This window comes from Octopus sinensis, linkage group LG6 (genome assembly GCF_006345805.1).
Source record: "Octopus sinensis linkage group LG6, ASM634580v1, whole genome shotgun sequence".
Taxonomy (NCBI): domain Eukaryota; kingdom Metazoa; phylum Mollusca; class Cephalopoda; order Octopoda; family Octopodidae; genus Octopus; species Octopus sinensis.
Genome location: NC_043002.1, coordinates 93,525,153 through 93,551,869, shown reverse-complemented (window position 1 = coordinate 93,551,869; position 26,717 = coordinate 93,525,153). Strand labels below are relative to the sequence as shown.

The 26,717-nt window shown below is 35.9% G+C and overlaps 1 protein-coding gene across 6 annotated transcripts in view; it reads right to left on the bottom strand.

Annotated features, from left to right (window-relative positions):
- LOC115213490 (active breakpoint cluster region-related protein) overlaps positions 1 to 26,717 on the bottom strand; it is a 236,511-nt gene that overhangs the window by 12,539 nt on the left and 197,255 nt on the right. For 5 of the 6 annotated variants that reach the window (XM_036504165.1, XM_029782485.2, XM_029782489.2 and 2 more), the window contains exons 11-20: positions 24,351 to 24,475; positions 22,819 to 22,898; positions 18,318 to 18,397; positions 14,338 to 14,406; positions 11,316 to 11,451; positions 9,941 to 10,002; positions 7,979 to 8,015; positions 7,468 to 7,539; positions 5,427 to 5,623; positions 1,127 to 1,180 (exon numbers count right to left, since the gene is read on the bottom strand). In XM_036504165.1, the coding sequence (XP_036360058.1) occupies positions 1,127 to 1,180; positions 5,427 to 5,623; positions 7,468 to 7,539; positions 7,979 to 8,015; positions 9,941 to 10,002; positions 11,316 to 11,451; positions 14,338 to 14,406; positions 18,318 to 18,397; positions 22,819 to 22,898; positions 24,351 to 24,475 (912 nt within the window). The remainder of the gene's footprint in view (positions 1 to 1,126; positions 1,181 to 5,426; positions 5,624 to 7,467; positions 7,540 to 7,978; positions 8,016 to 9,940; positions 10,003 to 11,315; positions 11,452 to 14,337; positions 14,407 to 18,317; positions 18,398 to 22,818; positions 22,899 to 24,350; positions 24,476 to 26,717) is intronic. The other variant, XM_029782487.2, reaches the window with a different exon arrangement.

Genomic DNA, 26,717 nt, shown 5'->3' with positions numbered 1-26,717 from the left:
TCAAGAGTCTCTCTGTTGGGACTGATATGTTGATTAGAAGGCTTTCTTTTTTTTTTTTTGGTGATTCCTAATGACAATACCTGGCCTATTAGTCTTAGTTTTTCTATTTGTGTGCATTGAAATACCCAGAGTATAGTTACTCTGTCAATTTCTGGGACTTTTTCCAGGGTATGCCTATACTATATTCTTCCTGTTGTCATTTTGTAGTGCTGGCATAACTTCCAGTGTATATAAACCCCAACTCTGTCATGTCTGTGGATGTATTCCTTCTTGACAAGGATTGGCCAACCAAAGACAAAATGATTTATTATTGTTGTTGTTGTTATTATCATTATTAAGAGGTGAGCTGGTAGAATTGTCCATGTGTCAGGAAAAAAGGCTTTGCCATATTCCTTCCAACTCAATACATTCTAAGTTCAAATCCTGCCAAGGTCAACTTTGCTTTTATCCTTTCAAAGTTGATACAATAAAGTATTAGTCAAAAACTGGGGTCGATGTAATTGATTAACACTGCCCCACCCCCACCAACTTAAAACTGTTAACTGAAAATGCTTAGCAGTATTTCATTGACCTTCACATTCTGAGTTCAAATTCTGCTAGGGTTGACTTTGCCTTTCATCCTTTCGGTGTCGATAAAATAAAGACCAGTTGAACACTGGGGTCGATGTAATCAACTTTGCCCCTCCCCTGAAATTTCAGGCCTTGTGCCTATAGTAGAAAGGATTATTATTATTATTATTATTATTATTATTATCATTATTAACATTAACAACACTGTTCATTGCATTACTAGATGTTTGGATATCCTTGTACTATCTTTGCGACAATCTTATAAAGTAAAAGCAGGACTATTTTTTGCTAGAGATATGGAACTGTATGTTTACATAGGCATTCTTGTTTATTGACACACATGTTAATACATTAGCAATAATAAGACATCTACCCAACATTTTAAGAAAATACCCAGAGGAAGGTTTACATATAAAGAAGATGACAAATTCAGGTCACAATTATTTTAATAAGAAATTCAAAATCATAAGTCAAAGAAAGCAAAAAATCTCTGCATTCATGCTGACTAAATAATTTTAATGTTACAAAAACCGATAAAAACTCTTAGAATACATACCTTATTCATAGAAATCGTCTTCCGGGTGAAATTAGATAGCCAGTCCTTACTTAGCTGTAAAAGGGAAAAACGAAAACGTGAATAGCATTATAGAAATTATTAGGGAGAAATATATATGAATTTATTATAAGTGTCTTTGTTTATAGTTACCAATATAACCCAGCATGTTAAGTTGCATCCCTGTATGTTTTATTTTTTTATTTGTTTCAGTCATTGGATGGCAGCCATACTGAGGCATTACTTTCAAGAATTTTTAGTTGAATGTATTGACCCTAGTACTTATTTTGTTTTAAAGCCTGATACTTATAATATGAGCCTCTTTTGCTGAACTGCTAAGTTATGGGGATGTAAATGCACCAACACCAGTTGTCAAGTAGTAGTGAGAGGGACAAACACAGACAAAAGGACAGGGACACACATACACATATATATGATGGGCATCTTTCAGTTTCTGTGAACCAAATCCACTCACAAGGCTTTAGTCAGATCAAGGCTATAATAGAAGACACTTGCCCAAGGTATCACACATTCTGAGTTCCAATTCTGCTGAGATCGACTTTGCTTTTCATCCTTTTGGGGGTCAATAAATTAAGTACTACTTGTGTACTGGAGTCGATCTAATCGACTGGTCCCTTCCCCAAAAATTTCGAGTCTTGTGCCTCGAGTAGAAAGGTATATTCACTTTCAACTATATTCAATATCAAACATACATGGTATAATGGACTGAACCTTGAACCATGTGGCTTACAACACAACTATGAATTTGGTGATTCCCTAAAGAGAAATCAATGAAATAAATGCCTGACTGAAATAAATACTAGAAATCAATATGACCAATTAACTCACTTAAAAGCTGTGCCCCAGCATGACTAGAGTTAAATGATAGAAAATAGTAGACAATATAATATTTCATGAACTCAATAAATGTTTATTAGCTTTGAATGTAGAGAACTGTAAAGTATGTTGCTGTCCTCCAGTGTATTCTGTGAAGTTGTGTACACAAATTTATGAAATGTCAAATGGATACGATGGTCATTGTACACAATAGGCATAGGAGTGGCTGTGTGGTAAGTAGCTTGCTTACGAACCACATGGTTCCGGGTTCAGTCCCACTGCATGGCACCTTGGGCAAGTGTCTTCTACTATAGCCTCGGGCTGACCAAAGCCTTGTGAGTGGATTTGGTAGACAGAAACTGAAAGAAGCCTGTCGTATATATGTGTCGTATATATGTGAAAAGCACCCACTACACTCACGGAGTGGTTGGCGTTAGGAAGGGCATCCAGCTGTAGAAACACTGCCAGATAAGACTGGAGCCTGGTGCAGCCTTCTGGCTTTCCAGATCCCCGGTCGAACCATCCAACCCATGCTAGCATGGAGAACGGACGTTAAACGATGATGATGATATATATATATATATGTGTGTGTGTGTGTGTGTGTGTGTGTGTGTGTGTGTGTGTGTGTGTGTGTGTGTGTATGTGTGTGTATATGTTTGTGTGTCTGTGTTTGTCCCCCCAACATCGCTTGACAACCGATGCTGGTATGTTTATGTCCCCGTTACTTAGCGGTTCGGCAAAAGAGGCCGATAGAATAAGTACTGGGCTTACAAAAGAATAAGTCCCGGGGTCGAGTTGCTCGATTAAAGGCGGTGCTCCAGCATGGCCGCAGTCAAATGACTGAAACAAGTAAAAGAGTAAAAGAGAGAGAGTAAAGAGCAGCATTGTTTCAATATCTACTTTTCCATATTTGTATGGCTCAGGCAAGAGGATATCGAGGCAGAGGTTTTCTATGGCTGGATGCACTTCTTGTTATCAGCCCCACCACATATCCAAATGAGGCAGAAGTCACACAGACATCATAACAACCAGCATCTCTGATATGTTTTATGCAGAAAACTGAACCCAAATACCATTGTTTCAGGGGACTTTTATTTACAAAGATCAGGCAACATGTCAAGAAACCCGGATATCACTTTGTAGTAGATTGCAAGCCAATGACACTGGGAGGAAGCCATTGTTTAAAAACCAAATGACACGAGGAAAACATACACACTACAGGCTTCTTCAGTTTCCATCTGTCAGATCTACTCACAAGGCTTTGATCAATCAGGGCTATGGAAGAAGACACTTGTTCAGGGTGCAACACTGTGAGACTAAACCCCAAACTACATGGCTAGGAAGTGAACTTTTCAGTCGCATAGACATGCTTGCATTAGTACTCAAACATGAAATATATTCACTTTCAGTCGTTAGCTGGCAGAAACATTAGTATGTTGGGTGAAATGCTTAGTGGTATTTCGTCTGTCTTTATATTCTGAGTTCAAATTCTGCTGAGGTCGACTTTGCCTTTCATCCTATTGGGGTTGATGAATCAAATACTACTTGCGTACTGGGGTCGATCTAATTGACTGGTCCCTTCCCCCAAAATTTCATAGACCCAAATCCTGAAATGTTGAGAGGGTGGAAAATAGCTGATTACATTGACATCAATACATGACTGGTACTTTATTTTATCCACCTTTGAGAAAGATGTCAGAAGAAAGATGACCTGAGCAGGACTGTCAAATATTAGCATGTGTAAGCCATGCCAAATATTAACACAGACATATGTTATGCTAAATATTAACATATATATATATGTGTGTGTGTGTGGATATATATATAGTTGAAATTTACAGAAAAACAAGACAAAGACAGGTGTATAAACAAGCAAGTGTATTAGTTTGATGCTTGGGAAGGTGAGAAAGTCTTTTACATTTCAAGCCTATGCTCTTTAACAGAAAGGAACACGAGGAAATAAGCAGAGAGAGAATAAAAAAACTTGTGGATTTAGCAGTCAATCATGGCAACTGGTTGGGAAAAGGTCATTGGACAGGAGAGCTAGGAAGAAGGAGAGATAATAAAGTACTGGTGATCATAAAAAGGGTGTGCAGGGGGTGTATGTAAGAGTGTGTAAGTGTGTGTGTGTGGATAGGGGCTAGTGACTGACATGTGTATGTGTGCATGTGTAAGTGTGTGTGTCTATAATGTGTGGGTGTGCGGATGATGGTGTGAGATGTGGGTAGTGGAAAGTGGTCAGTGCTAGTGTTCGTGGAGTGGTGTGGTGATGTGACAGTGTGGGGGTGGGGTGTAGCTGGAGGGGGTATCAATGAAGGGAGGTGGGTGGGAGTGAAGAGAGAAAGTAGGTGTCAAGGCAAGAGAGGAGAGGAGAGGTGGGTAGGAGGGAAGTGAGGAAGTAGGTGTCAGATGAAGAGAGGAGAAGTGGTAAGTCATATGAAGAGGAGAGGAGTTGAGCCCATGTGGTACAAAGGAGTGAAGATCAATTCTTGTACATGGTGAAGGTGAGAGTCCGGATGGCCCCTGTGCAAAGACAATATGAACACAAACAGGTGTTGTAATGAATGACCAGTAGAGAGGAAATGGCACGAGACCAGGGTTTCATTGCTGAGTCTAATGTGTGTGTGTGTGTATATGTATATATATATATATATATATATATATATATATATATATAATAACAAAATAATATATAAACATATGCATATATACATACATATATGTACATACCTACATCTATATGTATATATACATGCATATATAGGTACAGGACATCAAAAAAACGTTGAACACAATGAGAAATGAAAACATAAAAACAAAACCAAGGAAATGGACATTTTTTTCAAACAACGAAAAAACAGAGTACAACTCAAGGAATATTCACCTTCTTCAGTTGTCCCTGTTTTGGCTGTTCCGCGTTTCGAAGGTACGCGGAGTAGCCGAAACAGGTACAACTGAAGAAGGTGAATATTCCTTGTGTTGTATGTCTTGTACTCTGTTTTTTCGTTGTTTGAAAAAAGTGTCCATTTCCTTGGTTTTGTTTTTATGTTTTCATTTCTCATTGTGTTCAACGTTTTTTTGATGTCCTGTACCCATATATGCATGTATATATACATATAGATGTAGGTATGTACATATATGTATGTATATATGCATATGCTTATATATTATTTTGTTATTATGTGACCGGTCGTCATGCATCCACTTCCAAGTGATTTTATCTATCTATACATATATATATATATATATATATATATATATATATATATATAATGTGTGTATATACATATATATATATATATATATATATATACACAAACACACATACATTTACAGTTAGTGGTCTGTCTAACCCATGTAGGTTTAGAAAATGGATGTGAAACAGTGATGATGATGATAATGGATTTTATCATAGATAACTTTGTGAAGTTTCATCCCAATATTTTTGTAAAATTCCATTGCTTACTGCAAGAGCACTTTTTCCAAGAAGAATGTCACCGTTGTCTATGTTCCTCTTGAAACAAAGGATCCGCAATGTTTGAGAATAGTCAAGTTCCAATTCAAATTCTTCATTCCAAACTGGATTAGTTGATTCTTTGACAGCAGACCGAGCTTTGGTGAAGAACTGCCCACAAGAGTCGAGCTCCAGACAGCAATATGTACCTAGATAAAAAGGGAAGAACATATTTGAATCACAACGATCAGTTTAGCTAAAGCACGCCATACATACATATGCATGTGTGTATACACACACACACACACACAAACAAACATCAAAATGGAAAACATTGAATTGTAAAGATTTATATCCAAGATTATTTTGCAAGAATCAATGTGAAATCAACAAGTTATAGCTGAAGAAGAAGAAGAAGAAGAAGAAGAAGAAGAAGAAGAAGAAGAAGAAGAAGAAGAAGAAGAAGAAGAAAGAAGAAGAAGAAGAAGAAGAAGAGAAGAAGAAGAAGAAGAAGAAAAAAGAAGAAGAAGAAGAAAAGAAGAAGAAGAAGAAGAAGAAAAGAAGAAGAAGAAGAAGAAGAAAAGAAGAAAGAAGAAGAAGAAGAAGAAGAAGAAGAAGAAAAAGAAGAAGAAGAAGAAGAAGAGAAGAAGAAGAAGAAGAAGAAAAGAAGAAGAAAAGAAGAAGAGAAGAAAAGAAGAAGAAGAAGAAGAAGAAGAAGAAGAAGAAGAAGAAGAAGAAGAAGAAGAAGAACTATTTAGTTTCTGAAGAAAGATAATACTAGAGAAATCTTACAAATGCAATTATGAGAAAACTTTTGATTCATTCCTTCATTCATAGTTACCAAAATCATAACATTTTTCGAGATTTTCCAAACCACAAGTAGATGTTATTTAATGATTCACATATTCCAAACAAACCATTCCCACATTCTAAACATGTAAAACAATAATTATCTCTAATATAAGGTCTTTTGAAGAATATTCCAAGGAATTGTTTACTCTGTATTAGTGATTCTGTTATTACCTTAAAGAATTTGCTTAGAATTTATTTAAACCCAAAATCTGTAACCTCATTTATATTGCATAGTATTGCAATGCCTATATAATAATTCAGGCAGAAGCCAATTAATTTGACACCAGCCAACTGGAATTTTTCTTAAATCTAAAATTCTGTACAAAATCAAGACCTATTCTATAGACATGGCCAATGATAGAGTAAAGAATACCAGATTAGATCAAGTCCAACAACAATTTGAAAAAACAGAGAAATAGATCTCCATATTCATTATTCAGTTTTTGTATTCTAGCAATTATACTACTTCAGTACAAGGTATGCTCATATTTTTATGTTGATATAACTGAAATACTGCTACAATTTGGCACATCACTCCATCTACCATTGGAGATATATCAGCATTAGCTGAGCCTGAAAGGGCTGGTCTTCAGCCAAGAGAAAGGTTGGTGAGAGTGGAAGGTGAAATTTGAAGAGAGAACACAAAGAATCAGAACAGATAATACATGGTGGTACCTCATTCAATGCTCTAACAACTTCACTAAGCCACTATCCTGGACTGATACATTATTTATTGATCCCTAAAAGATGAAAGACAAATTTGACCCTGGCGGGATTTTAACATTGAGTGCAGACAGTCAAAAACACATTCCATTCAATACTCTTAAAAATTAACCAATTTGCTACTTTAATCTCCATTTAATAGATGGCTGTAGTTTAGTTCATATGAAATAACAAAACAATATTCAAATCATTGATTAGTGAGTAAAATTACTTGGGGGAAGGTTTAAAAACAACATCCTCTAATATTCATTGAAATTAAAGTTGTCAAATAACTGTCACGACAAGTAAGTAACCAGAGTGTGAGAAAACAAGTGGAAAACTGTGTCGACAAACATTTTACAATGAAGATGTTAAATTTGGATAAGTTGTATGTCTTAGCAAGTACTTGCATAATCTTGTAATATTTCAGCTGCAAGAATTTCTTCATCAATAGAGATGAATGAATTTACAGAAGAGAAAATTTGAAACCATTTCTTACCACAAACTTCATCAAGGCCAGTCAGTTCATGAAGAGTCACAGACAAGGATCCTCCAAACAGATGTTCCTCTACTTTAAAAATACAAAAAATAACATATTAAGTGGCCATATTAGGATAATGACAGCAAGGTACTAAGTACTTAATATTAAATCATATAAAATTAAATTAATGAAATAGCAAGGAGACATCCCATTCCTTGTACACAATATTCCAATTATAAAATATATTCCTCTGTCTAATAAATTTGATGTTAAAAATATTAAACATATTATTGATTATTAAAATAAAAGAAATAGGGGAGCAGACACATAAATGTTAACATTTATGTACCTACTCCCCCAATTTTTTCTTTCTTTCTCTCTCCTTTTTTTTTTATTTTTTGAAGTGTGAAACTAATAACATCTTTGTGAAAGGTTGTCCCACAATTTACTATTAAATATTTACTATCAAATCTTAAATATTATTTGACAATGAAACTGGATAAATTCATCAAGGGGATTGTTTGTTTACCTTTCTGTGAAAATACTGTGTTGATTATGCTTGGTAACTGAAAAAAATGGAAGAAAAACAAAAATTAAAAATGAATTTAAAATCATTAGAAATATCAGACAACGATTTGAAATCATTAACAAAAATAAGATAAAGACTCAAAAATCAATTTCTAAAAATTAATTAACATGCTTTCATCTTTTTTCTTTTACTTGTTTCAATTAGACTGTGGCCATGCTGGGGCACCACCTTGAAGAATTTTTAGTTGAATGAATTGACCCCAGTACTTATTTTTTTAAAGCCTGGTGCTTATTCTATTGGTTTCATTTGCTGAACCACTAAGTTACAGGATCATAAACACACCAACATCAGTTGTCAAATGGTGATGGTGGTGGACAAATATAGACACAAAGACACATAAATATATATAACAGGACCCTTTCAGTGCCCATCTACCAAATGCACCCACAAGGCTTTGTCAGCCCAAAGCTATTGTAGAAGACACTTCCCCATCAGGTGGTTGGGAAGCAAACTTCTTATCACACAAACAAAAAGAAAACTTTCTAAGCTTTGTGGACTTTTGCATGAAAAGATAAAACTTCATAAACTTGGAGTCTTGTAATTTTAGGAAAATCTTTGAAATATTTCCACATTTATTCATTGGATGCGTTGTACTGACAGAAATGGATTTCAGCCTCAATCTGAATTAGGCTTTCATGATTGAAATGCTTTTGGCTATATTAATTACAAATGGTTGGTACATGGTATCAAGAGAATTTAGATAGAGATGAGTTGAACCCTAATGACTTGACTTGACAGCATTCACCCGGGGTGGGTTGAGCTGGCTTCATTCATCCTCAATGCTGCATCGCTCACAAACACCAACCAGGTCTGGCGATTTGAGGCTAACAACTACGTGATCTCCAACCACTCCTTATTCCAGCGGCAAAAGCTGTAGATATGGGGGCCTAGGTTGGGTTCCAGATCAGCCTTGACTGTCATCAGCCAGGTTTTTCGCTGTCCACCACATCGCTTTCGCCAACCCTGAAGGGGAGCTGGGGCAATTGCTTCGTAGAACCCTAATGTAGCAAGATAAAGATTTTCACCAAAAGGTATCTAGAATTTAAAATTCAGAATTTAAATCAGTATTAAGGATCAGTTTGTTGTGAAACTAATTTAAAAATTTAATTCACATGATTTAAATTATTTTATTCTTTTATTTGTTTCAGACACTTGACTGTTGCTATGATGGGATAGAATAAAGTTGACAGAATCAATCCAACTTCCAGTATTTCACCAGCACCTATTCTATTAACCTTCAAAAGCATGAAGGAGAAAGTTGACCTGGGTAGGAGTTGTACTCAGAATGTCAAAGGATTAACTAAATACCACAATGTATTTTGTTAGGTGATCTAATTCTATACTCCACTGTCTATGTAAATGAAATAAAACAAAAAAAATATTCAGTTGGTATATTAAAATGATTGAGTAAATAAAGTAATGTTGGACTTATAGATCAGTTTCTTCAAAAATGAATTTCCTACACAGATTTTGTTATGGCTCTGGGTAGTACATTTAATTCCACATGCCTCAGTCCAATAAGACGGTGATAAGAAGCTGAATGACAACGACACAGATAGGGATATCGTTGGTAAGAGCAATGATAATTGGAACATTTTTGGTATTGCTTTTGTTGTTTAGCCACAAGTCATGACTAACTGTATAAACCTATGACTAAAAAGTATTCTAGTTATGACTGTTCCTACCTTCTCTCAGCCACTGCATATATAAATTACATTATCCAGTGAATGCCCCCTTCTTATTTCAAGATGGTAATATGTAAGATGAGAGAAATATAGTTGTTATTACTAACAGGTCAAGTTACCATATAGCAGCTCTCTTTAATGTTCAGATTAATCAACAAGTATGTAAAGAAGGAGTACCTGATATTGTAGAATAATAGCAGAACAAAGAGAAACCTACCTTTTTACAATTTGTTACTATTTGCTGGATATCAGATGTTGTGTAGTTACAGTCTTGAAAAGCTAAATGAAGAAAGAAATACAGTATATTATATATATCATCATTATCATCCTCATTCTTTAATGTTCATTTTCCATGATGGCATGGATTGGACAGTTTGACCAGAGCTGGTAAGCAGGAGAGCTGCACCAGGATTCAGTCTGATTTCGTTTGGTTTTTATGGCTGAATGAGCTCCCTTAACACCAGTCACTTTACAGAATGTGCTGGGTGCTTTTTATGTGGCACATAAGCTTGGTGCAGCTTGGTCCAGATGGCTGCACCACCAAGCTCCAGTCTTGATCTGGCAGAGTTTCTACAGCTGGATGCCCTTCCTAACGCCAACCACTCAGAGAGCGTAAAAGCACCCACTACACTCTCGGAGTGTTTGGCGTTAGGAAAGGCATCCAGCTGTAGAACTGGAGCTTGGTGCAGCCATCTGGTTCGCCAGCCCACAGTCAAACCGTCCAACCCATGCTAGCATGGAAAGCGGACGTTAAACGACGACAATGATGATGATATATACATATGCACACACACATACGTGAGTGAGTGGACAAACAAAAGAAAGCGGCACTCAAAACATTTTGTAGGAGTTTCATATAGTACAGTTTGATTCAGCTCCAAACAACTTAAAAAACTGCATATTGTATAGGGCTGAATCCATATGTTTTCTTTCTCTCTCTCTCTCTCTCTCTCTCTCTCTCTCTCTCACACACACACACACACACACACACACACACACAGTAACTAATGTTATCTTTCTTTACATGGCACAGATCATATGAAAACACAATGATATTTATAAGAGTGGTCCATACACACACGTTCAGTTATATAAACAGAAGACACAATACATACATTAGGAATATAACTGTAGTCATAATTATGATTGCAGGAAACTCATTTAGAAGCAAGGAAGTTCTTTTATCTGTACCCCGACTTTTGTATGTTTTATGCACCTGCTTCAACATATCGCTAATGGCTTTTTACAATAAAAGTTGTTGCTTGGCCCAGAGCAGCCCTATCCAGTAGACCGATAATCAGAAGCATTTCAGCCTTGATTATCCTGTCTTATGTCTAGACATAATATATCCAGACTACATTATCCAATATACTTGCTTTTTTTTTTTTAAGATGATAGGATATGATTTAAGAGAGATTTGGCTGCCATTTTTAACAGCTTGTGTGACCATGTAGTGTCTACCTTTTTTCTGTACAGTCAAACAAAATAGAATGGCATACTTATTATGAATGTGTTAAATAGTTTTAGAGTTTAGAGATTTAAAATATTTTAAAAGAGTACAAAAATGAAATAACAGATGGGTCAGAACTTACATTTATCTTTTAAAGAAATGATGGCTTCTTTCCATTCTTCACGGGAATAATTTGTAGACATCAATAAGGTATATACTTTTTTGCCATCTTTCAATTTAAACTCCAAGCTACCAGAAAGTCGTGCTATTTCTCGTTGCTAGATAATGAAAAATTGAAAATAAAACCATAATTATTAAAAAGCAATTTATTAATGAGCAGTGGTTTTAAATATGATATAAACACAGTAAATGTCGAGTGGGCACCATATAGGGTCAAGTGGGGAGGGATTGAGCACTTTGAGGAGTCGTAATTTTTATAAGAATAAATCAGTGAAACCAGGTATATACATTGTTCTAGGTTCAATCCCATTGCATGACACCTCTACATAACAGCCCACTAACTATTCTACTCTACCTGTGTAAACTGTGGGTATGGGAGTATGATATCTACTATGTATATTTCCTATTTAGTATTGGGGAAGTTTCATTTATGAGGACGTACTCCTGTATTTGTCTGAGTGTTGGGTCCTTTGGGTGCTTGGATAAGATGCAGAGGTCAAGTTGACCCATGTTGCCTAAAGACATTATAAATTGTTCCAAATCATGCTGAAATCTGTCCTGATCAAAAGGTCTTTCTGTCAGGGAAGATATAATCTGACAAGAAATAAAGAAAAAATGAAATAAAGGTATTCTATTATGAAAATTGCCTGGCAACAATAGGCTATTCAGTGTGTGTGTATGAGTGTGTGTATGTGTGTGTTGTGTTTGTCACCCACCACCACCACCTAACAACTAGTGTTGGCTTGTTTATATTCCCATAACTTAGCAGTTCAGCAAAAGGGACCAATAGAATAAGTACCAGACTTAAAAAGTAAGTCCTGGGATTGATTTGATTGACTAAACCCTTCAAGGCAATACCCCAGCATGGCTACAGCCTAATGACTGAAACCAGTAAAAGATAAATAATAATAAATCAATTACTTGACTACACAAAAACCTTTGTGTTAACAACAGCTGCTACCATCAACATCTCCATTCAAAATGTCAATCTAAAAGCATAACATTGCTACACCTGGGAATTATATTAAACACTTTAATCACTACATACATTCTTGTCTACTCAAGTATATCTAGGCTCACTTACAAAAATCCTATTTATGTCTAACATACTGATCTATATATATATATATATATATATATTCAAAATGTGACCGCGTGTGTACCGTTGGCAATTTTTTTCCTCTGTCTTCCCTTCTTTGGATTTTTCCTTTTCCTATGTTTCTGACGAAGAGCTCCGCTCGAAACGTTAAACCCTCCCTCTTTCCTTCCTTCCTGAGCGTCCAATAATACTATATTTGTTCTATGTCCTTGCGTTGTTGTGTTTTCATGTTTGGATTAACTATATATATATATATATATATATATATATATATATATCTTTCCTGTCATTCTAAGAACTGCAGCCTTGGTTAGACACACTAAGGTGATCTAATCAGTCCATAGTTGTCCCCATACTTTTGAAGATCAGATACACTTTCCCCCTGACTTTATTCCATTTTTGATCAATTTCAATTCACTGTTTTGTTTGTTTTGTTTGTTTTTTTCTCAACTGGAATTAGTTAATTAAACTTTAATTATTCTAATCATTAATTTTTTATATATATTTAAGTAAAATTTAACTTACAACAACTACAACTTAACAACAGAAACAACTCAACAACTCACTCTGAAACATTCACATCAGAAACTATATTTAGACTACAGAAATGACAAAAGTATAAGCTAACAATTATACTTTAAAGTATTTGGTTCAGAAAAAACCATTATTACTTTTTGACAGTTGACACATCACACTTAGTTTTGTAACTTAACCCTTTTGGGATTGATTACTAAACCAGCTGAAAATAAGACAACATAAGAGAGTCAATGAGAAAATATTGAAAAAGAATACAGCAGATTTGTAAAGGAATACTCCAAGCATGTCAGACAGTATACAATCATTTGATAGGATGGCATTTTTTTCTTCTTCTTCCTTAGAGAACCAGTCATGCTTGCTTAGGGTTTTATTTCATTATTTTCATTGGCAGTCATCAAATGTTCCCAGTCAGTTTTATAATGTTTTAAAGTAAAATAATGAAGTATCTCAGAAGCAAGGTATCCTATGACACCATGGTTTTCTCTTACACACTGTCTTGCAATCTGAAATACTTCAGTTACTTGGTCCTCACATCATTGAACATTAGCAAACTTCTTTTCTGCTACTCACTTGGCTATATATACCTGACTCCTAGCTTATCTTTTGGCTATCTGATACATTCTCCTGCTACCCCAATTCTTCCAGGCCTTCCAAGCCTGTTTCTTTGCTCTAATAGCCCTGCCTACAGTATTGTTCCACCACCATATTACTCTAGGTCTAGAAGGGACTTTGCACCAGCCACAGATTTGGTCTGTGGTACTTAGCAAGTTATCTTGCAGGAATTCTCAGCTCTCTCTCTCTCTCTCTCTCTCTCTCTCTCTCTTATACATATATATATATATATATTGGAAATTGCAGCTGTGATACCAGTGCCGGTGGCACGTAAGCGAACCATCTAATCGTGGCCGTTGCCAGCGCCGCCCTGACTGGCCTCCATGCTGGTGACACGTAAAAAGCACCATACGATCGTGGCCATTGCCAGCCTCACCTGGCCCCCGTGCCAGTGGCACGTAAAAAGCACCATTCGACCGTGGCCGTTTGCCAGCCCTGTCTGGCACATAAAAAGCACCCACTATACTCACAGAGTGGTTGGCATTAGGAAGGGCATCCAGCCGTAGAAACATTGCCAGATCAGACTGGGCCTGGTGCAGCCTTCTGGCTTCCCAGACCCCAGTTGAACCGTCCAACCCATGCTAGCATGGAAAGCAGACGCTAAATGATGATGATGATGATATATATATATATATACATACATACAGAAATAGAGAAAAGAGAGAGAGTGCTGTGTAACAGTTTAAACCCTCATAAACACACAGACAATATAACAAATATAATATATTCCACTTACATGTTCGATCAGCTTTTTTGTCAATTTCTCTGTCGTTCGATCTGAGACTTTTGAAGATAATTTCAATTTCTATAAGAAAAGAAATAGAAGAAATATTTTTATAAACATAATACCATCTTTTTGGTGAAATCTTTAAAATATACAAACAAAATGAAACTCATCTGAACAACCCAAATATTTTTCTGCTCAGAAAGAGATATAAAAAAATGTGTTTACATTTCATAATAAAGATTATAATTAAAAATTGCAGGTAGACCTATAAAAGCTATGAGACAAGCTTGAAAAGACTAGAAGAAAGGAGGAAGCAAAGAGCAAAACAAAGTAGCTAGAAAGTAGATGTCAGAAGCATTTGACTATAGTTGAACCAGAAATTAAGAGGTCCTACTATATATAATGAAGCACATGAGATGTTCATCATTGCATGACAGCCATCATCATCATTATTTTAATGTTCACTTTTCCATGCTTACATGGGTCATACAAAATTTGTTGAGACAGATTTTCTACAGCTGGATGTCCTTCTGTTCACCAACTCTCACATATTTCTAAATAAGGTAATATCAGTTCCACTCCTTTGATCACGAACAGCATAACAGCTGGACATGATTTCATGGAAGATTGCAAATGAAAGACACCACTTGTACGACAGTGACATTCATTTACAATAAGCATACAATGTCAAGACAAGGAAGCACAAGTACATACCCAAACACATACATGCAAGGGGCTTCTTTCAGTTTCCTCCCACTAAATCCATCTACAAGGTTTTATTTTGTAGAAGACATTTGCTCCAAGTGCTGCATAGTAGGATTGAACCTAAAACCACAGAGCTGGGAAGTGAACTTCTTAACCACATAACCATGCTCGTGCCTATTAGTGTACTAGTGTACTAGAGAAAACTGAAAAGTCATTGGGGAGGAGTGTATGACATTTATCCTAAGTAATCATGCAAAGAAAGAGATATGGAAGTGCTATTATGAAAGGCTGTTGAATGAGGAGAATTTATAGGGAAAAAAAGGGTCTGGATCAAGTAGACTCAACAGAGGAAGAAGCTTTTTAAGGAGAGGAAGGTATAGAAGACAGCTGGACATTAACTATAGCTAAGCTGAAAATATCTGGCAAGGTATAGGTCGCATGCTAATCATACACAAAATCAATTAGCTAATGCAGGAAGATATCATGCCCAGTGATTGGTGTAATAGTCCCACTGTCAACTACTACAAAGGCAAATGATATGCAGTGGAGAGAGAAAACTACAGAGGTATCAAATTGATGAACCAGGTTATGAAAGTTATTGAATGAGTCATACTGTAATTGATTAGAAAAAGACTTAGCTTAGATGAGGAACAACTTGGGCTTGTGCCAAGAAGTAATGCTACTAATACCCTCTGCTGAGTGAGACAACTGTAGAAGAAGTATGAAGTATTCAGCTACACATAAGCCACTGTACGTAGCATATGGTGACCTGTGAAAGACTTCTGACAAGCTTCTACACTCAGTAATCTAGTGACTGCTGTAAAAACTAGGGCTAAATGAGCAACTTGTGACTGCCATCATATCACGTATATAGGCACAGGCAGCAAGGTGTGAGTTAGCAATGAGTACTGCAACAAATTTAGCATACAAGAAGAGGGCTACCGAGGTTCAATCTTCAGTCTCCTATTTATCATTGTCCTCCAGGATATAACAGAAGAGTTTAAGATCAGCTGTCTATGGGAATTCCTATATACTGATGACCTATTTCAGATCTAGTCTTTCTCTTTTGCAAAATGAGCCCCACTTAATTTTGTTCAGATTGCTCTCAATCAATGCAACTTTGAATTTTGATTATGATCAACTAATTACTTTATCTTGTAAATTAAAGAATCTGATGTTATTTGGAATTAAAGTTGGGAAATTTGGGTAATTTTAGCCAATCAATAGACAGCATGGCATTAGTAGCTTGTTACCATGACAACCACACATTGTGTTGTGGTTCAATGTTATCTACGTTGATTTTTCACACTTGATTCTTCACACCACGAGATTCTTTTCACCTGCGTGTTTTGTTTTTTCTGTATGTTAGTATATTATATACTTTTCTGTGCTTCTGTGTGTTAGTATTTTTATATATTTTTCATTTCATATATTTTTGGGACTCATTGACTTAGATAGCTGGATTTATGATTTCACTAAGTTAATTCTGTTCATAAAAATTTAAATTAGGAGTATTTTTTAAACCATTAGCTTCCCATTTCAACAACTTAACTGAAATTTAGCCCACGTAATAGGAACTGAGAGGGATGTTGTGGAACGGAGAAACTGTGGGTGATACAGACAATTTGACATTATTTTTGAATTCTGCATGCAAAAACGTATAAGATACAGGTATTCTTTTCTTTGGGACAAATTCTTTGTTGACCAGTGTTATTCTTATCATAGTTTACAAATCGAAGCATGAAAACATTACTCAACTTTGGAATTTTGGAGACAGACACACACACATATGAATGCATAAATGTACACAAATACATGACAGGTATACATAATACTGAAATACACATAAATTAAACACATGCAGGAAAATATATCAATATAACAAATTAAAAAAAATAATGAAATAATACAATTAATGAAGAAGCAAGAGAAACAGTAAGATGATACATGTTGATTTTCTTAGGTATTTCTGTTTATTTAGAGAGCTACAATGAACAGGTCAGATGCTAAACTATAAATTTCACAGGGTACAACCTCAAAGTTGACACTGCTCTGCTAAACACAGAAAATTTCTGTCTCACTATTGACTATAAATACATAGTTTTTACAATTTTTAAACATCTGTAACTTTTTTTCTCCACAACATCATACATTCAAAGCAATGAGACCGGAAGGCTACATTATTATAGCCAATTTGCAGATGTTTTACTTCCTTTTAAAAAATTCATATTTTGTGAATGAAAAAAACTAGATCCCCTAATTCTTGTAACTAAACCCATAGCAGAATAAGAGAACAAATTACAGATGTAAAAGCAAATGTAGAATTGAGAGGTCTGAAAGTGAACTTAGCAAATACTAAAGTTCTAGTAAATAGGAAAGAAGACAGTACTCTGCTATTATTGATGAAATGATGATGCTTGATATACAGAAAGGAAGTAGACAGAAATTCCATATGATGTACTCAATGTAAACAATGGACACATGAAAGATGTGTGATCACCGGCAGGCTAATAGAGAAGATATACTTTGTATATGGCAGATGCTCAGGAGCAGTAAGCACTAAGAATGCACATGAAACAGATTTCCTCAAATGCCTGGAAGGCTCACTAGAAGTAGTTAATGGCTTTTGTTATGTAGGTGACCTAATTAGCAGTGGAGATGGATGTTCCAAAATAATAGTAACCAATGAAAGAATTATGTGGAATGGTTAATGTGAGAGCTACGAACAGACAATATGATAGGAGACAACACAAATGAATTGAGAGTGCTCGAATGGAGGTGACACAAGATCAGCTGGCTTGGAGGCACAGAGGTCATTGTAGGAGCATGGAAGGCATAGAGAGGAGACACCATCATGCCTGTGGGTCAGAGGTTAGAGTATATCTGTTAGTGATTTCACAACAATCAATCAGGCAATATTTCATGTTATGTGGTCATAGATTTATGTGTGTATAGCAGGAAGATTTTTCCACATGTGGAAGCAATATTTCATTGCTGAGCTCTGTAAAAGCTTGATAGTTATTGAGAAACTGAAGAATAAAGTCAGTCTTTGCTATGTCACACTTTGCTGGAGAGTAAAGAAGACTGCGAGAAAGAAGAGACCAAAGCATTTGAACTCTTACTGGAATTTTTCTATGGACTAATAACTAAAGCAGATCATCACCCACTTTCTTACATTCCTGATTTTACCAAATTCTATAGCTAATCTATCAGGACTTTTATAAACATTCATTTGTAACTTGTCTATCTTGGCTTAAAAACAAAACTGTGGAATCTGAACTTACTCTGTTTCGTAATTCTGTTTCTATACTGCTCATTCTTTTCTTTAATTCGTCGATGGTTTCTGTAAACTTATAATTTGTTTCTGCAATGAAGAAATAGAAAATTTTAAGAGGAATTATATAGAAGAGTAGTTGATGAAAGTGAAAAGATGGTTTATATACCAGTCTCTTTTGTATATATTGTGAGGTTAAAATTGTCAGAAGCTACAGAGAACTGGTCCATCTTCAACACCTGAGCCTGCTAGCCAGCCAGCCAGCCAGCCAGCCAGCTTGCTGTTTGTCTTTGTGTGTGCATGTGTGTGTGTGTGCATGCATGCTCTTTATATTTCTTTTATATAACACACACATACACACACACGTATAATGGACTCTCCTGTTGATTTCAACATACAAGGGTCTGACAGCATAGTTTTAAACTTTTGTTTTAGTTCTGCTGTCTATGTCTCTTATGAGACTTTAATGCAGCCAAAAGTTTAAAGTCAAGTCCACAGATAAGACATAAGAATGGATTATATTGGACTGGATTGACTATGTTCAGTCCACTATAAGATGAAGGCCTCTGCACGTTCTCTCCATCAACCACAGTCTAGTGTGCAGGCTGCAAAGCTGAGTCTGAGACCATACTGGTTTGATGAGCCTACTCTGTCACATTGGGTTGACATGGCTTGGCAGAGGGTTGCAGTTTTTAAACTCTTATCCACAAGCAGTTACGTTGATTACATTGACCTCATTTCTCAACTGGAACTTTTTTTATCAACCCAAAAAGGATGAAAGGCAAAATTGACATTGGAGGAATTTGAACTTGGAACATAGGGACAAATGAAATACCACTAAGAATTTTGCCTGGCATGCTAACATATATGTATATACTGCATACCACATTATTAGGGAAATCAACGTCTTCTCAATAGATAAAAACATATTCATTCAAAACCAGCTGTTTTCCCACTGACTGTTGGCAACACCTATCTGTGCACATTCTGTTCACTGACAAATGCCTGCTACTCTTGACGGACCAGATGGCTGGAGTAAAGCTTGGGTATCCATCAGCAGGAACCATCCTCATCATTTGAGATGCCAACAGGGTGGGGGGAGGTGGAGTCATACTTTGGGCTGGCATCGTTGATGGTATGATGGTTGGGCCATGGAAAGTCCCAGATGGCATTAAGGTGACATCGAAAACATGTTACCTTCTTAAAGGACAATTTCCAACCATGGTTCAGAAAGCAAAAACTATCATTTAAGAGAAAGCTGGTCTTAATGCAAGATAATGCCCCATCTCATGCAGCGAAGAATTCTGAGGAATACCTGCAGCAAATACGCTTCTCTGGAGGTCGCTTGATGGAGTGGCCACCTTGTTCCCCTAAAACCCAAATGAGAACCTGTAGATTGTCCTGAAGAGGCATGTTTACCAATATGGACAGCAGTCTCCAAGTAAAGCTTCCACCTGGGATGCTATTGTAGATGCTGTTCAAAGCATGACACAAGAGAATATCATCACCTTGACAAATTCAATGGATCAATGCTTAAGCAAGGTTATTGCATGTGGAGGATCATACATCAAACATTAAGAGCTGTATGACATCATAATCACATGATTATTTCAATTCCGACATATTATTATGTTTAACATTAAGTCATTTATGAATAACATTTTTGTTAAACCTTTACTGTTGAACTAAATAAATGTTTGTTCTGATACAATTACCATTTTTCTTATTCTTGCCTAATAATTTGTGAAAATGTTGCCCAATCACAAAAATGATGCCATTTGTTGGCCTGCTGGTTGAAGATGCTTATCTAGCTCTTGTAAACATATAAGAATTCTAGTGAAATAAATCCACTGATTATAAAAATAGAAATAGTACATTTCTAAATATCTCAGAGAGATTTATGCAGTAGTGGTACGATAGAGTAGTTGCATACTGTCAACTTAATGTGACAGGCCATGCTATTCCAGACTGATGATGAGCAAAGACTCAGAAACTAGTCTCTGGTTGCAGGCTTAGCTGGGTGGAGGTGCTTATCTCCCCCATGTAAACATAAGTACACAGGAAATGTGTCAAGGCCGACAGGAAGCATTGATGCTTCCTAGGGCTAAATAGCAGTAGTGTGATTCCCTTTATGAGACTGTCACATTAAGTTGACAGTATACAACTACTCTATCATATCACTACTGCTTATATCTCTCTGAAATATTTAGAAATGTAATATTTCTATTTTTGTAATCAGTGAATCTATTTCACTAGAATTCTTATATGTTTACAAGAGCTAGATGGACATCTGCAACTAGCAAGCCCGGCTGATGACAAGCAAAGACTCAGAAACTAGTCTCTGGTTGCATGCTTAGCTGGGTGGAGGTGCTTATCTCCCCCTTGTAAACATAAGGACACAGGAAATGCATCAAGGCTGACAGGAAGCTTCACAAAAAAAAAGGACTGTCACAAAAAAATAAAAACAGTTTTACATTAACCTGAAGGATTATTCAATACTTTTTGTAAAGTACATATTTATTACAATTTTACAGGAGCAGTGCTACACACACACAGTGGGGAGGGATTATGATTTTGGGGGATGAGTAAATAAACAACAAAGAAACTGGAATGGAAAAGTTGGGGAGAGAAGTTTTAAGAATCAGATGTGAGACAATCAGGTTACAAGACAACTTCACAAGGGAATGACATAACTGATTAAAATAAAAAGAAAAGACAGGAAGTAGAAGGAAAACAGTTAATAAACTGACAAAGTTGGAAATAAGAGAGAGAGGGGGTTAATATAAGTAGGAAAAAAAGGGGGGATTGGGATTAAAACAACTGATTTATAAGATTAAAGAAAAAATGAGAAATTAGATTAAAGAGAAATATTGTTTTAGCATTATATAACCATTTGAGGGCAAACATAAAGAGTGAAGCTATAGTATTGGGTGACCAACCAAGAGATCAACAATTTATATCTTGTCATTAACAATATTTCGTGTCAATGACTAACATTTTTAGCTCTGAAATGACCTACTCTGCCTTACTATGAAGAGGTAACATAGGAATGACACAGTTTTTTGTAGCAACTTTGTGTTATTGGCAGTGTCAATGGCAACTGTGTTATAAACATTGACAAGCATTTTGTTGACTTGCAATGTTTAGTTCAATTATGCTAGATACACTACACAGATTGGGAAAAAAAAGGGAAATAGAAAGGGAGATTAGTTAAATGGAGTGAGAAAAGAGGTAAATAGATTGGAGAATAGACAAATAGGTTAACCCTTTAGCATTTAAACTGACCGTATCAAGCCAAAATATTCTGTTTTATGTTGAAACTGGAAAGTTCTGGCCTCTCACACCTATCCTACTATGTCATTATAAAAAGAAACTGTCAAATCATTGAAATTTTGAAGCTACAAGATAATCCATGTTTAATTCAAAACAATATGAATGAATAAGCATTACATTTGACAGAATAATCTGAATGTTAAAAGCTTAACCCTTGTTATCAACCCGGCTGAAACCGGCTCTGGCTCTGTAGTACAAATGTCTTGTTTTCATAAGCTTTGAATTAAAATCTTCCACCAAACCTTAGTCACAATTTATGTTCCTAACACTAGCTGAAAGATAACTAAGTTATTTTACTAAATTCTTTGTTATATTTAAAGTAATTGAAACAAACACAGAGCATCTCAAAATTAATACAGTAACATCATCATCATCATCGTCGTTTAACGTCCGTTCTCCATGCTAGCATGGGTTGGACGGTTCGACCGGGGTTCTGGGAAGCCAGAAGGCTGCACCAGGCTCCAGTCTAATTTGGCAATGTTTCTACAGCTGGATGCCCTTCCTAACGCCAACCACTCCGTGAGTGTAGTGGGTGCTTTTTACGTGCCACCTGCACAGGTGCCAGGCGGGGCTGGCAACGGCCACGGTCAGATTGGTGTATTTTATGTGCCACCGGCACGGAAGCCAGTCGAGGCGGTGCTGGCATCGGCCACGAGTCAGATAGTGCTTTTTACGTACCACCAGACCAGGGATCCTGGCTGGTTCAATTCGATTTCGATTTCGCTTGCCCCAACATGTCTTCACAAGCAAGGGGGTTGGCAAGGGTGCCTGTCGTACGGTCGCATTGGAGTATTTTACGTGCCACGGCCACGAGTCGGATAGTGCTTTTTACGTACCACCAGACCAGGGATCCTGGCTGGTTCAATTCGATTTCGATTTCGCTTGCCCCAACATGTCTTCACAAGCAAAGGGGGTTGGCATGGGTGCCTGTCGTACGGTTGCATTGGAGTATTTTACGTGCCACGGCCACGAGTCGGATAGTGCTTTTTACGTACCAAAAAGGGTTAAAGTTATGGGAGACAAGATAATTATACACTAGGGCACAAAACATGGTTAAAAGATATGAAATTAGATTGTAAATCAATTAGTGAGGAAAATAACAAACCAACTGCAGGCAATAAGAAGACATACAACAAGGATTTTCTCCTACAAATAAAGCAGATGTGAAGAATATTTACCTGCTCTATGATCTGTACTGGAATGAAATTCAAGCTTGTGTATTGGAATGAACCATTTAACATCAAATGAATCTTTTTGGCTGAAAGATATAAATAGATTCATCATGCTCATCATTACTGACATCAAAAATATCACTACCCCTTCTCTCTCTAGAGAGAGAGAAGAGGGAAGAAGAGGAGGAGAATGAGAGAAACATTAAATGTCCAATGCCAAATGAATGAGTGTTGAAACAGCCCTGTCAAAATGTCTCATGCCCTACATATAGCATTTGTATGCATGGCTGTGTGGTAAGAAACCTGCTTCACACCCACACGGTTCTAGCTTCAGTCTCATAGCATGGCACCTTGGACAAGTGTCTTCTTCTATAGCCTCAGGCTGATCGAAGCTTTGTGAGTGGATTTTGTAGACAAAAACGGAAAGAAGCCCATCATATATATGTATATATCTATGTGTGTGTGTCTTTGTGTCTGTGTTTGCCCCTCTCCCCGCCACCATCACTGCTTGACAACTGGTTTTGGTGTGTTTACATCCCTGTAACTTAGTGGTTCAGCAAAAGAGACTGATAGAATAAGTACTAGGCTTTAAAAAATTAAGTCCTAGGGTCAATTTGTTAGACTAAAAACATTCAGAGCGGTGCTCCAGTATGGCCACAGTCAAGTGACTGAAACAAGTAAAAGAATAAAAGAATATCTATCTATTTAACACTTTATCAATTTATGAAAGTAAACAACACTATTATTATGTACCATTTCATCTCATGAGTCAATGCTTGCAAATATCTGGACATAAAAAGAGGAATCAGCCAGACTTGTTTCAATTCTGCATTAAGATTTCATCAGTGACTGAGTATCTACATTTTTTTTGTCTATCTACAAATAAACTGCATGTAAAAACAAACTGTTGACATTTGTCTATATTACACAGTGTTAACTAAGTTACAATTATGGTCCCTTGTATAGTATAACATTAAAACAATATGCTGTTAACACACCAGTAATTAATTAATTGACCTAGAGGCCAAGAATGTTTTATATATGTGAATTGGCATCTCCATTTTATTTAAGCTCTTGGTAGTTTCCATAAATGTGTGTGTGTATAAATGTCCAACAATGAGAATAAGTGTTGAACATCGCATGGGTAAAAACTCTTTATTTGTGTATTTTAAGGTTACCATTGGCTTCATGTTAAGAAAATATCTTAATGGTGTTTGTCTCCATGTGATCAGCTTGAATAATAGTTAAGATAATAGGATATTTTCTTAACATGAAACCAATGGTAGCCTTAATACATACACACACACACACACACATATATATATATAGGAGGAAGAAGAGAAATCTAGAAAACCAGTGCTTTTAAACAAAATCCCTACTGCTAATTGTTCTGTATGGTCTTAATGACACTTCCTTATTCTCGTGGTCAGAAATATAGAAATACAGTGAACCAGTCTATTGGAAACCTGTAACAGTCAACAGCACCACTGATCAATTACAATATTAAATAGATATAAGAAAAAAAGAATATTACTTACTAGAACTTTTGTTTGGTACAAACAATCACATCACTAAACAGAAAGAAACAACGTAGTTTTCTGGCATTGTTACTGAGCAATTCTACAAGATGTTCAGCCTTCAGAAGATAATGGTCATTCTCTACCTGTAATATAATATTCGTTAGAAATAATTTAGATTTTTATAAAGGTGCAGATGTGGCTGTGTGGTTAAGTTTGCTTCCCAACCAGAGTTAGTACTGGTCAAGAACTAGTGAAATGAAATCCTCTCTCCCTTCAATGCTCATATTGAACTTATTCTGCTGGATCAAAGGTGAGAGGATTAAGAGAGTGTCTATTTTTGCTCACAACTACATAGGGACTGAAAACCAATTAGTGAAAGAAAGGTACAAGCTACCATGTCATACTGACTTGCATGTGACAGCTATGGTGTAACAATATATGGTCTAAGAATAATTCTCATTTACTGGTAGTGATTTTTTTCAGGTTATTTCTATAAATACTTAAAATCTGTTCAAATTTTTGATGTTTTAATTCACAACATATAGACATCATTTTTGTTGCCAACATTATCATCATTATTATTTTTTCACATCCTCTTTCTATGTTAGCATGGACTGGACAGTTCAAATAAGATCTAACAGAGCAGAGAACCACATCTTTTTCCAGTGCCTCAATTTGGACATGGTTTCTATGGTTGGATGCCCTTTCTAATACTAAAACTTTACTGAGTAGACAGAGTACTTTTTCCATGGCATCAGTACTAGTGAGGTTGTTTTGTGACTCACAAAACTAAAGAAATCCCTTTACTGAGAAAGAGAAGAATTGAAAGGGAAAAAGCTTTATGTGAGGTGTCTTGAGGGCTTCAAGAATGAGAGTAGAGACAAGAACAGTTTGTTGTTGGTGAAGAAGATTCATGACTATCATGCATTATATATGAGCTAGTGGGAGCGGATGAGGTCGAACAGGAAAGAGAGATTAGAATTTAGAAATACTATTTTATTTTGCTAAAGAGATAGAAGCAGCATTTAAAAAAAAGTATCAAATTATATGTATTTACACATAAAAATAAAATAATTTCTTTCTGTCCTAAATATTGCAGGCAAAAAAATTTTTTTATTTACAATTATATAAACACTTCTTTTAAACACTTCTTTTAAAAACTTCTATTTGAAACATGCTTGTAAACCACACATGATACGTTGTAGCTAAGATGGAAAGTAGAAATATAATTACTTATGGTTTTATGGTATTAACATTTTTACAGGAAGGAAATAATTTATTTCTTTCCAGGAAATTAAATAATCTATTGAAAATGATAACTAAATAAATATGCTTGTCAATAGTTCCAGAGTTGAATTTGTAATACTTAGCAATATGGCCATTTCTTAATCAGAAATATAACTACTTAAAGTAGACAATATTCCCAAAAAAGTCAATAAAAATAGTAACATCTTCTAAAAACAATTTTTATCTACATTTTAAGTAGAACACTAAGTCATTTTTTGTTTAAAGGCAACATTATCAATAGTATTTATCAAATAAATAAAAATAAAGCACAAGAAAACTTTTCTACTGGAAGGAAACAGTTTATTTCTATTCAGGAAATTGAATAAACTATTGAAAATGATAAATTAATAAAAATTGATATACATGCCAATGGTCCTAGAATTACTTGGTATCTATGAAAAATACTTAGCAAATATGGCCATTTCTTGATCAGAATTGATTATTTTGATTAAAACTTAATTGATGTGGATGGTAGATGAAAGTTACAGCTGTGGCTCTTAAAGTTATGGCATAAACAACCCACCTAGGTGACATGTTCATTCCAAATTACAAACAATTAAATCAGGACCAAAAGGTTAGGGCTGGAGATAATTCTTAGTGCAGTGGAAGAAGCTGTTCAGTGTTGGTATCGCAATAAAACCTCTTTGTAAAGTTTGTTGGCTGGTGGTAGGCCTTACATATTACCAAGTTTAACATTGCTACTGGGTTCTTGTGTGCCTTTAATAAAAGTTCTCTCTGTTAGGGTTTGGTTGAAGGCTAAGTGTTCAAACCAGATCCTCTATTCTCTCCTTGCTCCCATTTTAACTGCAGATGTTCAGACTGGACATCAACCACACCAGTTCAGTCTAACCAATCCAGGGCGACCAATACATGTTCAGTTTAGACACTGGCTGCATCACTCTCACCAGTCTAAGGTGGCCTACAGATGTTCAGGTTGACCATACTACACACCAATCTCACTGTCTGGATGACATTCAAAGGTCATGTAAATTACCTCCACTTCTCCAGGTTAACTTACATAAAAATATAGGATTGCACCTAGAAAGTTATCTTCTGAGGTACAAGCCTGGGAAAGTTTGTTTATGAAAGACCAGCAGT